At 45.8% G+C, this 16,081-nt stretch overlaps 1 protein-coding gene across 1 annotated transcript; it reads right to left on the reverse strand.

The window, feature by feature from the left end:
• Positions 1-1,190: 1,190 nt before the first annotated feature.
• Positions 1,191-15,532, reverse strand: LOC121834272. Its single transcript, XM_042288028.1, has 5 exons — positions 15,419-15,532; positions 10,650-10,716; positions 9,314-9,440; positions 7,172-7,274; positions 1,191-1,343 (listed from the first exon to the last, which is right to left on the reverse strand). Exons 1-5 carry the CDS (start codon positions 15,509-15,511, stop codon positions 1,254-1,256), a joined length of 480 nt encoding a protein of 159 aa, XP_042143962.1. The 5' UTR covers positions 15,512-15,532; the 3' UTR covers positions 1,191-1,253.
• Between the last annotated feature and the right edge of the window lie 549 nt (positions 15,533-16,081).

A 16,081-nucleotide genomic window follows, 5' to 3' on the forward strand; every position in this document is an offset into this window, starting at 1 on the left:
CAAGCTCAAGCTTTGTATGAATCCATAGAATCATTGACAGGAGAAAATGTCCAAAGTGCATGCCTCATGGCCCTTCTGCCAACTCGTGGGACTTTTGAAAGTGCCAAATGGGTGTGCACAGCTCAGAGCCCTGCACAATGCCGGGCCAGCCCAAAAGCCCAGGTCGTGCTCGGAGAATGGTGTAGCACACTTTCTAAAACGTTGAGAGATAAATGCAAATGCACTGATCTTTCACAGCTTTTTTTCGCACTTCAGATTTTTTCGTTTCAAAGAAACGAAAAAATCTGAAGTGCGAACTTGCTACGACGCTACTACAAGAAATCTTAGAAATAAAGAAAAAGCCGTCTTGGACTAGGAGAGCCCACAAGGAGTTGCAGAGAATCCTGGGGATTCCACCAGCATAGTGGGACAGCCGCCAGCAGGCAAGAAAACAAGGGCAATCCAATCACGGCGGACATTACGATTGTTTTTCCCTTTCCTTTTCAAACTCTTGAAGAAAAAAAAAAGGCATTCTGGCCACCAAAGATAAGCTATGTATTTTATATTTGTATAAAATTTCAAAAGGTCACCATGTGCCTGCGATATGAAAGCGTCTTTCGTGCAAATTAGTGAATGAATCAAATGCAACAACTTCCCAGGGCAGCTTTGAATTTAAGAGATGGGGCACGCATTGGCCACTTACTTGGCCGGGCCCGGGCCGAGCCTGATCAGGTAGGCATCTCATCGAGCCGGGTCACAGTCAGGAGTGACCAAGAGCATAGCCTCATCTAAACTCACAAAGCCTGGCAGTTTGACGACGGAGACACAGAGTGACCAGTCACAGATTTGGAGCACAAAGATCTAGTAGCACAGAGCATCTAAGAGCCATTTCTCAGGGAACCTGGACGTCAGTGCGCAGCTTTTGCAGCAGTGAGGACCCGAAACACACTTGTTCGCTCAGAAGAAGTGTGTTTCAGCATCTCGCCGCAGCAGGGCGCCAGTCACGTGGCTCTTTTCTCATCCATTGTCTGTAGCTCCACCTTTTCCATTTCGGCGCCTGCTTCTCCTGGCGATCTGCCAGGTTTCATCAGTATGTAAGAGGCTGTGCTAAGAGTCAGCGGGCCTGGGCCGGGCCTCAAAAAGTAGGCCTGTGCAGTGCTGTAGCACAGCTAGGAAAATTCCCACCCCTTTATTTACATGATGCAATCCTATCCCTCAAAAAGCTCATTTAATGAGAAATAATTTTCAAAGAGAAAACCAAGCTCGCAATGTTCTCAAATTTGAAGTCGATCCGCATGGGCTTGAAGTTTTGCAGCTGCAAGCTGGATTTCCAACAGTGCCCTGTCAATTCTAGCATCTTCCTCCTGAAAGAAGAAAGAATCACACTTTTTAAATGCCACAACGCTGCGAGAAGGCAGAAGAACAAGAGTTGTGCAGAAACCGAGCCAAGAATGTTACAACCGACTTGCACACATTTCCTGCCTTGCAGTATTAACGTGGTGCGAAAGTATTGTACAGGGTTATATTTAGCCAAAGTACAAAAACGCACGTCCTTAAATCTCACTCCCAGGCGCTTGGGTTTGGACAAGCAGTACGTTCTGAGCGCTCTTGCATGATCCTTGCCGTGTGGTAAGCTAATTAGGATCTAACGTTAAAAGTCACATTTCCCCAAGAGAACACTGGTAAGATATTAGGGAGTTTTAGTAGGCAGTGTTTCCCCCCTGCTAAGCCCTCCACAATGAAGAAACCGCCACTGCGCCTGTGTGCCGATGGCCTTGGCTGTAGAGTTCCGGGTAGCGGAGGGGCTTAGCGGAGAGGGGAACACGGTCTACTAAAACTCTTTATTGTACGATATCTCTGTGCAGATTGGTGTCAAGCTGCATAAACACCTGTGCAAGTTCTACTACAACTGCTCTTACATATCAAATAACATTTATTGTCTGTACAACTGTGGTACAAAAATGTTCTCAAAAAACAGCCCTAAGAGAGCATGGCATTTATTCGAGCCGTACGACCTCAATACAGTATAGACCACTTACAACGTAACCGCTTATAGTGCAGGACCAGGTATAACGCGGCTTTTTTAAACCACCGGTTCGCCTCCCATAGAACTCCATGTAATTACATACCGCTTAAAATGCAGGCGCCTGAAGGGAAATACCGGTTATAGTGCGGTTTCTGTAACAGCCCGCCGACCACGCCGACCGACCGGCGCAGCGAGCACGCTTCCCTGTGTGACACTAGATAACGGCGCTAGCCGCAAGCACAATACGTGCGGCGATGTCGCGGCGGCACTCTCAAGGCGGCAGAAATGCTCGTGTCGTCGTGTTTGTTTACTTCGACTACAGTGGTGCTTTCTAAGCATTTAGGTTTTCGAACATCGCCCGGATTTCTTATTTGGAGCATTTCATGCCTGTGCTCAAGTTGAAGGTATTACTGGCGCGTATCGTATAAAAGATGCGAATTTTCACGCGTTTTCATCGCTGGAGAAAAGTGATTAGGGTTAGCAATCCTGAATGCTCGCAACGTCCGTCCGCAACCCGCAACGTCGTTAAAAGGCTGCGCCAGGCAAAAGTCGCTCATTTCTTTCAAAATGTGTGACACACTTGAGAGAGAAGTGTACTAGTCTGGTGAAATAAAGTCTTTCGTCAAACTAAGCTTTATTTTTCATCTAACATAAAATAAATTCTTTTACAAAGGTAATTGTCTCATGGCATGTATTTTGGCCTGAAAAATTGATGTTTTGGTTATAGCGCGGTACCGCTTATAGTGTGGATTTTCGCGACATACGTTATATGCGATCTTCACTGTACCATTCATTACTGCGTCATTGTAAGACAATTGGTTCAAGGAGTTAGAACCGCCCGAACAATTCTGCAAATTTTTCCTCAGATGAGATCACAAAACAAGAAAACAGAAAGTAATATAAAAAATGGAAGAAAATAAAACTTATTCTCAATTCAACAATGAAATTGCAGAGGTCTCAAAGTATAGGCCAAATTTCCAGATGTTCCTTCTCACAACTGTTCAGCGATTCCCCATCCCTACTTTCCAGTCCCTACTTCCCCTCCTCGTCGTCCCTCTGCACCGTGGTTTTTACAATGGTCGTTTTGGTATGAGCATCGTTAAGGCTGGTTCGCACATACGCACTTTAGTCTGCTTGAGTGTGATGCATTTGCTTTTAACAGCTTACATGGCATCATCTGTTGGGTGGTTCCGGAACCCTTTCCACCTGCGCATATATTTTTATAATTTTTTAAGCATCATTCATTTACTGCAGGCTCGAAATAATTCTGACAATGTTATAAGCGACCATTTCTCATAGATATTGCATAGGTTTGACCTCACAAGTACTGCAAAAGCTTTGGTCGATAATTCTATGCAGTTACAAGGCAACCTACAGACGGCTCTGATGCGGTGTTTTCTCGCGTCGTAAGCGTTTAGAAAACAAAGCAAAGAGCATGCTCAAAGCAAGTGTGCAAAACGGCCCTTGGTGGGCGTGTCGAGTGGGAGGGGGGGATATTGCAACCTTGAACTGGACATTCTGATTCTTGTACTTGAGATAGGGGGGAACAGAGAAGATATAGTGGGGCGATTCATTGTGCGTGGACCATTGTTTCCATCCTGGTACTAAGTGTAGACAGCATATAACGTATGTCACGGGAGTCGCGAAAATCTGCACTTGCTTCGAGTGAGTGCTAGTAAAGGCTACTTGCTGTGGTGGCAAGTAGCCTTTACTTTGCCACCACGACGCGGTGATCATGTCGATGGCGCCCCTCAAGTTCACCTTGAGGGGTTCTTCTCGTTGCAACTTAAGACAACTCTTTCGCACATGCACTTCTTGTAGAGCGCCTTGACTGTAGCGATGACGCCCCGATCGAGAGGCTGGCTTTTAGCAGCGGTGTTTGCCGGCGGGAACTTCAAACTGACCGCGCTTAATTGTGACTGCACATTGTGAGCGCTGCAGTTGTCCTGAATAAGAATGACGAGCCGCTTTTCTGCGACCATGGCCTAATCGAAACTTTGCAGCCAACTAGCAAAGAACTCTTGGGTCATTCAGGCCTTTCCATTTGCTGTGAACACCACAGGCAGGCATTCTCGCTTCTTGAAGCAACGGGGTCGTTTGTATTTCCCGATGATAAACAAGCGCCGCTTGTCGGAGCCGTCCATGTTTGCACAAAACAAAACCGTGACAAGTTCCTTTGAGACTCTGCGGCCGGAACAGGATTCACCTCTCATCGCGAGAGTGCAATCGGAAAGCATGTTGTAGCACAGACCAGCTTCATCGGCATTATGGATGTCTTTGTCCGCATACGCAGAAAGCATCGTCTCGAGATGAATGTGAAACCACACCTGGATGCTGGCGTCGTCGACTTCTCCACTTTCGCCCGAGATAACTTTGCAACTAATCCCATGGCGATCTTTAAACTGCTGGATCCATCCGTTGAGGGGGTTGAAGCCTTCGTGTTCGAACAAATGTCCGAAGGACTTAGCTTTCGCTTGTAGCATTGAGCCACTTATTGGGACATTCTTGGCTCGCACTTTGCGAAACCACCTAAACAAGGCTTCATCGATGTCCTCATACTTTGACGTACGAATCCTCTTTCCTGAGAGCAACGCAGAATCTTGCTGTAGGTGCTTCCGTACCTGCTCCCGGTTCTTCCAGACAGTAAAAACCGTCATGTCAGCGACGCTGTACTTGGCCACGACGGAAGCTTTTTTTCATGCCACTTTCGACATCTTTGTTGATGCTCTGTTTAGTTTCGACAGACGGGGCTTGTCGTTTCTCGGCCATCTTGGGCTTGGTAGACGGAGAGATCGGGATGGACGGTCGATTTGCGCACGATATGCTTGACGCGATCCACACGCGGTCCAAACAGACGACGTGGAGCAAGTTAGCAAACTGCAAGAAGCGAAACTAGAAACTATCCAGCCTTCATTTTGCGCGCGCGCGCGGTGTAGGAAGGAGGTTGGTGTTGCGTCGCTCGAGCGAGGGGGTGAAATCGAAAGGGTGAAAGGCTTGGGGGTAGCTCGATGGGGCTTTCGGAGTTGAGCACGCGCGTGTGTGTGTCGGTCGCACCTCGCTACCTCGCTGCGTTGTAACTTGCTGCGTAGTTATCGGAAGCATGCTCGCTGCACCGGCCGGTCGGCGGGGTCGGTGGGCTAATCCAGAAACCACACTATAACCAGTATTTCCCTTCGCGCGCCTGCATTTTAAGCGGTATGAAATTACATGAAGTTGTATGAAAGGCGAACCGGTGGTTGAAAAATGCCGCATTATACCCGGTCCTGCACTATACGCGGTTACGTTGTAAGTGGTCTATACTAGTTTGTTTTGTTTTTGACGAAATTCGATGCACAATTAACTCAGGTCACGGTGTAAGATATATATAGGTGTGGACACTCCGCATGTCGCGGCAGCCAGATAAAGTCCTGTCCTTGCCTTGGTTGCAGGCAATGGCACCAGATGGCTCCTTGATATGCGGCTAATGGCAGCCGGTCACGAACCCAATTTCTCATGCTTCTCTATGGGAAACATGCTCATTTTTAAGGTTGTTTTTCAGGTGCGGCACATCATGTAGAGCTTGGCATTTGCGCTATGGGTGTTACTTGGACACTGCTTTGTCACTGACCCTAGTTTTGTGCAACGGTGGTAATAACTATTTTATGAATGCGTCGAAGCAGAGAGATCTCAAGCGCAGTGTTCATGCCAGTGTCCATCAAGGTCAGAGCAGATGCTCCGAGTAGAAAAGAATAAGAATGCACGCCCGGAAAGGACACTTCTTAAAAATTTAGTTTGTTTCTTCTTTTTTTTTTACTTGCGCCCTCCGGACGGCGGAGGCACTGTCAGCTGAGGCTACTTAGAGTAACTGCATATGCTCCGCTTGCGGAGCACAGTATCGCAATGGTGCTCGCGGGGCGGCCTTGTTAGATCGAAGGCCGCACTGCGGGAAGCGACCTCTCCTGCTTTAGGAGATCTGGAGGGGCGGGTGACGGGGCTGTGAGGCAGCTGCTGCGGCATGCAGAACAGAGAAGATAAAGTGCAATGACTCACTCCATGTGCACCACTGTCTCGTCATTTGTCTCCTATTTTCTATTTGCCATTGGTAGAACATAGTAGCCCATGAAAACATTGTCCATTTGAAAGCCGTAGCTATGCGTCGTTGACTGGTCCAAAGTGCCCAAATGTGCCCATTGCGTGTCACTTCGTGAGCGACGCAGACGCGAGCAACGCGATCGTTCTCCGTGTCGTCTGCTTCCCAGACTTTGGAAACATGTTTTAAAACATCACTCGCGTTATAAAACAATGCAATTATACTGTACCCAGTGGGTACACATAATGTTCAATGGTCAAGGAACCTTCAAGTTTGTTAAATTTTAGTGTATGATGTGTTTTTCGCAAATGCAAAGCAAGAAACATGCTCTGTCCGAAACTCGGTGCCTACAAGGTCCTTTTTCCTCGTGAAGGTCGGATCCAGTTCGGTGCACGTGACCGCTTCTCCGCCAATACGAAGTTGGTGGCGCAAGAAAAAGGAACCCTATAGTATGACTTTGCAAGCAGAGCCTGCATAGTTTCTCTAAGGCTACTTGGGAGCGCACCAAGAGGACTTTATCTGGTCGATCGCGTCGCAGCGTTTGCCATACTGCGTGTCCTCACCCATATATATCTTAAACTGTGAATCAGGTGAAGGTTTCTTATAAATATGCAGGGCGAACAATTAAAGCACTCCTATAGAAAGTGTTTCAAAGTCTGTTCAGTTGAATTTGTCAGTGGTTGTTGCCGGCCAACTGCGCAAGTAGGTTTGTATGAGAGTATGAAGAAATGTCTGCTTGCAACTATAAGAAGGAGGATATATAAGCCACACAATCTATAAATGCGGAAGATGCATTTGAGACATTGCGTGCCCCAAATATTTTACATCCATCATACTTTTTTCATCTTCCAGAGTTCCTTCTATAACAAACACGGGTCAATTGACTCCATGGTAAACTCTCACACGCTTGCCCGCACTGCTATTGTTTCTTCATAGAATTTACGATAGCCAAGGAACCTACAAGAGACTGAAAGCTGCACACACTATTCAAGTACCTTGCACTTTATACTGAGCAGATAATCAATGCCACATCCTGCATTTTAGGAGCACGACAGGAATGACCGACAAGAAAACGTCCCCACAGCCAACAGACGTACCACTCTTTCGGCCAAGTTCCGGTCCACCGAAAATATGTTTATGGGAGCCGTTACGCTTCCAGTCAATATGGCTTTGCCCCGCTTGAAAATGTTTTCGAGCTGCCTGCAAAGGCAGAAAAGAAGAGACATTAGAGTCAAGCCACCGGTACCCCAACCAATCATCAACCTTTCACTAGTACTGTCACGCGGGCAACATTGCGGGACATTCCGTCTTTTTCCTGAGGAATAATAAGTATTTATGCAAACCCAAAAAGGGAAATAGAACAGTTGTTTTGCTTTCACTAAATTCCGCATATAATTAATCCTCCATGTGGACACCTTACGAAACGCGCATTAGTCTTTTTTTTCCGCACAATGGCAGTCGCAGGAAAACATTTGAGAAAAACGAACAGCGTTCCATCTCTACTCGCAGGCATAACAAGAAACCACACGACCTGGTGCCGATTATATGCCGCCGATGTTCATCACAGCCACGTGCTGGGGGTTGGCAAAGTGCAAGGCTCCTGCGAAGCTCCAGACGTTGTGAAGGTTCACATGTTCCCATCACCGCAGCAATATGTGACACGAGCTACTGCTCAAACGTCGTCGAGGAGTCAACTGTCACAGGCTCAAGCCGAGGGTTCACGCAGTGCTCATGCCGAACATGTGAGCCGCATCTGAATATCATCCTCACGGGGAAATCCCTGCGACTAGAATAACCGTGCAATCCCCTTTACTATGTTATCAAGTATCATGAATGAGAAACTGAAGGAAAAAGTCCACTTCTATCCTCGAAATTACATCACGACAAACAAAAATTTCTGGTAAGTGGTATTGCGTGCGAGTATGCTAGAGTCATTGCTTGTGTACAGTGAGAAATGATTCAACCCAACGCCATTGCACAACCCCTTTACATTTTAGTACAAAATGCACGCTACGAGTCCGATATTATACTGCAACCCTCATCGCTATTACATTTGTTTGTAAGGATGCGTAGAAATTCGAGACATTCCAAAGGTCGCCCATAGAACCCAACACAAAAAGAATACGTTGGGAGAAGGAATGAAAAGTGTAAGTTCCTGAGGTTCTAATTAGCATGAATTAATATTACATTTTTGCCATCTATAATTCTTACGGGAATATAACTTCTGCAGCCGTTCGGCTAAACTCCATTTCTTATGGCATTTTACAGAGGATGGTTGAGAGAGGGTGCAAAGGGCGAATGTCCCGAACGCTGGGGACAGTTGTGCATAAGGGCGGCAGGTTCTTGGTTGTCGAAATTTCGCCCGGATCTCTGAGGAACTTTTGACAGGTGGGCTTTGAGTGCCAGAATGGGAGGGACGAGCCACAGGCATCCCAGGAAATAGTTAATATTTTTGCTCAGAGTATTAGACTGTTGTTTCGGGTGATGTCGTCAAGACACAACCCGAAACGTCTTTCGTTCTGGAGCCACACTTATTGCAGCGGAAAACAAACAAAGTAAAACCAAAGCCAGAGGATCAGCACGGAGGGACTAATTCTAATTACATATCACTTTCCGAAGTCGGCCGCTCGTCCACGCGGGAACCCATCACTTGCGAGTGGCTGACAAGCGCCATACGTCGTTCGACCACATTCAGCAAAGTTCGGTGGTGCCATCTGTCATTCTGCGCCACCAGTAAGTGTCAGGACCTTTGATAACTTTTTAAATATGCAAACTGGCCATGCATGTAATGTACTTTCGGGTTTATTAGGATACTTAGGGCTCGTAGATGGAGTTATGACTATAAAACAAGGATCTCAAAACACACTTTAGTGCCCGTTTAAGCCCCACTAAAGTTTTCAACTTTCCTCGAATTTCAGATCTTTGTACATGAAAACATAGCTTGAATGGCTTCAGAGTGTTGCTGAAACCACGCCTCATATCGAGACTGCCACATTTCTGGCGACTTCACAGGGCTACCCCTGTTAGGGCATGGCCATGCAGTATACGGTTCGTTAGTAGAGATTGCTTTGGCCGTTGCAGTCGTACTGCACTACCAAATTTCACCTCCAAAGCGGGGACACATGTTGGCATGTATGAACGGCGGACAACGTATCGACAGTCATATCTCTAATTTCAATCCCATTTCTGTCTCCAGGATAGAATGGACTGGTGAAGTAATGGCGAATGCTGTTCCTTACTGTGAAAGCCTCGAACTGAGATCGATCCCTGTTCTATCATCAGGCTGGGGCTGAGCCAATGCAATGATGTCACGCTTCAACTCCAGCAACTTCACATTCAGGTCACTCGAACCTTTCTGAGGTGCCTCTGGAAAACAAAACCAAACAAAAAAACAGTGATATTTTAGGATCCCGGCACACCCTAATCACACCACTGAAAGAGCTGCAAAAGTACAATTTTCTCGCTGTGCTAAAGGGATATATCAGAAAGACCTGTCTCTGGCCGAGAATGAGGAGAGACTTGTTATAATATTAATTAAATGGCAACCAGATTTTGAAATATTGGAAATTTTGTATAAATCAACAGAATGTCATGAAATCATCTGTCTCCTTGAGGCAAAGGTTCTCAAACCTTCTGATATTGAGGGATGCTCATCTCTGTTAATTGATAGCTGAGGAGCCCTCCCATTCCCAGCATCATCATTATCAAGATAACAATATTAGTAATAATAATACTTTACTCAAATAACAAATTACAAACATTGATGCAATAAAGCAGTTGAGAAGCCCACAGAACTTGCAAAAAATAATGCACACGCCAGAGGTGCTTGACTCATGGTTATGCATTGACTAGAGGCTTAGATAAGGAAAAACAGGGTGTCATCCATTGCCCCTGCCAATTTAGTTCTAATGTACTTACATCTATAGAAAAGTGATAGTTAAACGAATGAGTTAGCATAAATAATAAAACATACAAAAGAGTGCTTATCAATGTTCTTGCAATACCGAAGTATCCTCGTTAAATTTCGAACTGGAAGAAGGTACTGCAAGGATATAGCAGTCTATCATATATACGAGCCGAAGTTGTATTCAGGAATTGTTTCGCGTCTCGTTCTGGAGGCATGCTTTCCCCTTAGCACGGAGGTATGCTGCAGCGAAGCAAGGCACTCAAAATCGCGATGCCTGCTCCGCGGTTGTCGCTTCTCTCCAATACACCAGTGCGCTGTGAAAAGCGCACTCAACAAGACTAGAACAGACGACAAACATGAGAATTATGGTGAAACGTGCGAGTACTGTCAGTCTTTCTTACGAACTGTGATCGAATTGTACGTTATTTGAGACGATAATCAAAAGCTATGAAAACTTGCATAAGCATATGGTAAGGGTCCGGCCAAGCAGCGAGGCCCGAGCTATTACGCTTTCAGTATCATTCAATTGAAATTAAGTTTTTGGCAGAATGTTTGCGCAAATTCCTCACATTTTGGTCAAATGTAGCAGGATGTAACAGGGTAAGCACTTTGGCACAGTTTGGCACAAATGGTGCAGGAATCGCATCACTGCAGTTAGAACAACTCACCTAGAGCTCCGACATGCAGATAACTGAAGGTTTCTTGCAAGAGGGGTTTTGCTTGTTCCTCAAAATACTGCAAGTGAATATTGTCAATTGGTGGACTGCTTGAATTATTTTCGCATGTGTTCCGTGCACTATATAGGCCCCCATGGTTGCCACGAAGTATGCATCCTGAAAGCTTGAGCACCTGCTTTAGCTGCCAGCAAAGGTGCAAGAATATTTAGACAATGACATCACATATTCTCTGTTTGATCAAATACTCTACTGGTTTACTTTCTAATTTTTGCTGGACACTTCTCGGCATTTTTTTGTCCTTTCTTTTTCTCCTAGACCTATTTGTATTTTAGTACATATTTAAGTTACAGAGATAAGCGTCACATTCCATTGGAAGAACCTCAAGGTTTTGTATGCAGCCTTCAAACGGGCAGTCACATGGAAAAAAGTCTGCCAATCATTAAAGATCATGTTTAGGGGTTAAAAGCGCTAAAAACGACGGACGAGTAGGAAAGACACACACCACAGAGCGCTTCTGTGGTGTGTGTCTCTCCTACTCGTCCGTCGTTTTTAGCGCTTTTAACCCCTAAACATGTTCAACCAACTAGCCCAAATCCAAACCCTTCTGCATTAAAGATCACTTGTCATTTGCATGTCAAGGCAGGTTCTACACGAGAAAGAGGCCAGATGTAGGCAGCTGTTAGAGTGCCTTGTTCTAAAATCTGGACATTCCAAGACAGACCTTTGCTCGTTTTGTTTCTAGTGGCCAAAACAAACCACAGAGTATGGCATAGACCCCATTTCATACTTAGTGCACACCACTCAAAGGGATACTTCCAACAAAATTTGAAATATGCCTGTCATGTTCAGAAATAGGCTGAATGTGATCCACAACAACCGTAAATAACAATAGCACGTTGACGGCTGTATTTTTCGCCATAAATGGCCCACTCTGGCAAGTGCTAGGACAGCAGCCAGCGGAGAGCACATGACATCCTGCGCAATCGTGACGGAAATTGTCTCGGGACGAACAAAACTGCTGTGATGCTGACATCGACAGGATGCCTTAGCTGTTCCAGCTACCAAAGCTGCCGAAGCACGTCAGTGATTTGGCCACCGCAACTAACCCCGAAGCTGCTTTTGTATGAATTTCGATGATCGGTTAATCTTCTATAACCTTGTCTGGGACACACAAAAGAATGTCCCAGTGAAAGAAGAGCTCCTCCTTCCCCTGTATAGTTCTAGGCGAGACAGGCATCGTCATTATCTGTCGAGGTTCCTAGACGGACATTACGAACAAGGCTTTAGCGACATCCACCAAGTGCCCTTTGCTAATCGTTTACTTCGTTTTAAAATCTGTTTTTGTGTCTTTTTCAACAATAGATTGGTGTGTCCGATGTGATACTGCTCCCTTGAACAAGTAGAAACCAAGAAATAAGCACCAAAATTTCCTTGTAGTATCCGTTTAAAGCTGCCGGCACAAGCATGTGCCTCAATCTTACGGTTCATTTGCATGTGCTCTCGCACAAATGCGATGCTCCAGCAGCCCTGATGCCGAAACCAAGAACACCAGCAGATCAAAGCGGACGCCAGAATTTGTGGAAAAAAACAGTGGCCTTGAACAGGGTTGCGAAGTATTTGCGACTGCAGCAAAATAGATGGCACATAGCGGGAAAACCGGGAACCAGCTGGAAAAGGCCGCTTTTGCGCCGCTCCACATCTCTGGCGGCTTTCGCGGACACATGTTGTTGGCGCGGTGGGGAACAATGTAAATTGACAAAAGCCTGAATATTCCTCAGTTGTGCCGGACTGTCCATTAGTGAGGTGAAGCCTCAGTAGATTGGTTTCCTCCATTACGTATTTCAAAGCCCGCTTACTCCACAACGCATGGTTGCATGCTTTCGATTTCTTGGATAGGGTGGAATCACGAAGAGAGGGTTTGAGTGCTTTTCTGTCTCGAATCACATTTAAAGTGACGACTACTTGCCAGCTGATAAGTGATTTGTTCATAGTGATGCAGAACAGCAGACTGGGGGTGAATGAGTCCGTGTTTTGCTGGAGGGGATACAAGTGTTGCAATCAAGTGAAAGCAAAGGTTCAATAGCTGCTTTCCAGAGTTTGGTTCTGATTGCTTAGCCAGCAAATGGAGCCGTCACCCACACCGGTCAGTGCGTTGGCTATTCCTCTTGGCTGCTCCTCGCCGAAAAAGTCCGTCGAGCGCACTGAAGAAGTTGAGACGATTTTGCGATTACCTGTCTTTGGAAAACCTGACCACTGCATACGATTAATGGGGGCAAGTGTCTGCTTTGAAAAGGTGGTGGACGCATCTATCGAAGTCAGAAATCTGTCACAACATTACAATTTCTTGCACCTCTAAAATTTATACGATGCCCCCATTGCAACCAGCGGCAATATGACCTACATTTTTTTAGGTTGTCTGACCATAAAATGTTATTTGTCCGCAATTTACTCAATGTCCCCGTTCAGGGTTCAAAGTCAAGTTCGATGCCAGGTGGGGTCTGCGTGAATCTCCGATGAAGATTGTCTCTTCAGTTTGTCCACATTCATCTTCGTGTTGCCGGCTAGAATCATTTGGTTGAGTTGAAGTACTGTCTCACTTTTGGTAAAATCCATTTTATTCTGCAGTACACCTAATAGCTAGGCAACTAAGTTCAAATTTCAATAAAAAAATATGCTAATATCGCTTTAGTGGGACAAAATACGTAGGATCATACATAACCAGATTATTCGTCAGAATGAGTCCGTGATGTAGACTAAAACCTGTATTGAAATATAATTATTATCCGCTTAATAGGGCTCTAGCTTGTAAACATGCTCCTTGGCTCAAGGAATCTTGCTTAATTTTCGTAATTTTTGTACAGCCTGTGTTTTTGTCCGAGCTGACGCTTGAAGATTTTTGTTTGATTTCGCGGACAGATAAATTGCATAGTCGAGGCAAGCGAGCTAGCCGAAAATTATGCTCGTTGGCACAATTCAGTAGCCATCGCCGCCGTCGTTATCCGTTCAAAACTGATTAGATGTAAATACCGCCACTCCAGAGCCCATAGTTTCCGTTTCGACCTAAATCTCTGAAACAAAAGTTTGGTATGAAAAGAATACACAGCACAGGGAAAATAAAATTATAACCTGCAGTTCAGGTGTACAGGGCACACTTAGCCGTCGCAGTTCAAACATCTAGGAATAGGGCATGAAGCCAAGAAAATCTGCTAAATTCGATGCACCTCCCGTTCAGCCAGCCCAACCGACACAACGCGACCTGTTCCCAGCCGCCATGTTTGTTCCGAGGTGGCGCCCCCTATAGGTTGCTGGAGTTGCGAATATGATTTCGTGAGATTATATCTACAAGGCCAGTACATTTGCTTACATAAACACAAAGGTGACCAGCATTGCACCGAGGGTTAATTCGGGATCCTCACTCTGGTCACTGCTACAAAGTTTGAGGGTGTGACATATGGATCACACCGATTACACCCGGTTTGCAGGCGCAATTAATGTTCATTCGGCCTTCCCACGGGCCCTGCGCAGCTGGCTGACCTAATTTTCAGACTGACCTTTCTGTTTAGCTGCAAAGCATGTTTTCAGTACCTGTTCTACAAAAAAGGAGGCCCCCGGATTTAGGGGTTGGAAGCTTGCAAGCAAGTATGGGAACTCGTTCTCTGAAGCCGACAAAGGAAAATGGGAATCGAGGGTTTTCGCGCAGCCCTATATATAGTTACTGGAAGGATGAGAATGGCACAGAGGTCTTCCAGATGTCCCGCCTCCAGTGCTGGCCTCCCACCTTCGATAGCACTTGGGCGTCTCGCGAGTTTCAACATGCACACACTGTTTAAGCACGACAGAAGGCAACGGGCGTGTGCTGGTTCGTCTGCCTCTTGCGCGGGGCTTGCGGCGAAGTCAGAACGTCGAGCTCCAGTTGGAAGGCCAATGGGTAGACCTCAATGCTGAACGCCCCAAGGCCTACCCACTGCCCTTCCAATCAGAGCCATCGGAGCTTGGCGTTCTGACATCACCGCAACCCCTGTGCGAAAAGCAGACAAATTTGCGCTACGCATAGAAGCGGTATCGCTACCAGGAGCTTGCACTGTGACAGAGAAGTGTTGAGCTGTAGTCCCACTGCTCGTACGTCCTACAGAAGACACGGTGTTTGCGGCAGACACGACGACATCTGCGGACACGTTTGCTTCATACATTTTGATATTGATATTATCTATTGTACTTGGGAGGTAGAAATGTACAGGCGTGCTAGTGTTAAGGGAAGGCCCATGCAATTAGTGTGCCCACAACACCGACCCATGCACTCTTACAATATATATACAATTGTACAAAAAATAATAATAAAAAAAAAACTGTCTGGAGACAGTCTTTGCGTGACCAATCTGAAAGCACACGAGGAAAAGCATACCCCGGATAGTGTTTGCATACTGTCTCTTGTCTGATGTATGGGCAGTGTGCCCGAAGCTTTAAAAGGCTCTAGCATAGAGCTACCGCCCAGTGGCCAGGAGGCTAATGAAGCTTTAGCTCCCCGCCCCCCTCCTTCCCTTCTCCCTCTCCGTACCCCAAGTCATAGACATCCCAGCCATCTTCCCCCGAAAAAATTCCTGGCTACGCCACTGCTACTGCCTGTGTTCCTGGCATATCTCACGCAGAGATATCAAAGCAGGCCCTTGAGTGCGCGCCCGGAACGCTACCGTGGCCGCGAAACCGAAACATAAAACGTGAAGCAGAAAATAGGGACTCTAAAAACGAGCAAACCATCTTACCACCGCTTGTTGGAGGTTATTTAGCTCACGCAGTTTCTCGATTGTGCGCCAGCGCTTGTCCAAAGCTCGATGGCATCTTTTGTGAACATCCATTTTGAATCTTGCGCTGCCGTCACTGCCGTTACAGGCGCAGGCGCAGTTGACGCAGGCGCTTCTTAATAAAATGACGAGAATAAAAACAAATTGGACAATATTCTGAAGTAGTGGTATTTTTAAAAGTGTTTTAATTCGTTTAGTTTGGGCAGAGTTAAAATTAAATCAAAATATATGCCTGATTTGTAAGAAAAAAAATATGTATAATTTTGTACAACAAAATAATGCGAATATTTTAAAACAGTTATTTTATGAAGTAACAACATTACTTAATTTTTGTTTGACGTCACTTTGCTCAATGTCATTCAAAGTTTACAATTACTGGCAACAGATGACGGCAGTCATTGTCCAATTTTCAGTAAGCAGCCATGTGCATTCACCAACGTTGGTCGTTGGTATTCACCATGGTATTCACCTATCCACTTTCGTTGTTTGGCTTATGGCTGTTCGTGCTGCTTGCTGCCAGTAGCGATAATTTGCTTCGGGAGCCGACGCAAACTGTATTTAAAGAGGCAAGTTTCGTGTCAATGCCAATTAAGACGGACTGCAATGTGCATAAGATCGTTTTTC

The sequence above is a fragment of the Ixodes scapularis genome, unplaced genomic scaffold (genome assembly GCF_016920785.2).
Source record: "Ixodes scapularis isolate PalLabHiFi unplaced genomic scaffold, ASM1692078v2 ptg000890l_1___fragment_4___debris__unscaffolded, whole genome shotgun sequence".
NCBI classification, from domain to species: domain Eukaryota; kingdom Metazoa; phylum Arthropoda; class Arachnida; order Ixodida; family Ixodidae; genus Ixodes; species Ixodes scapularis.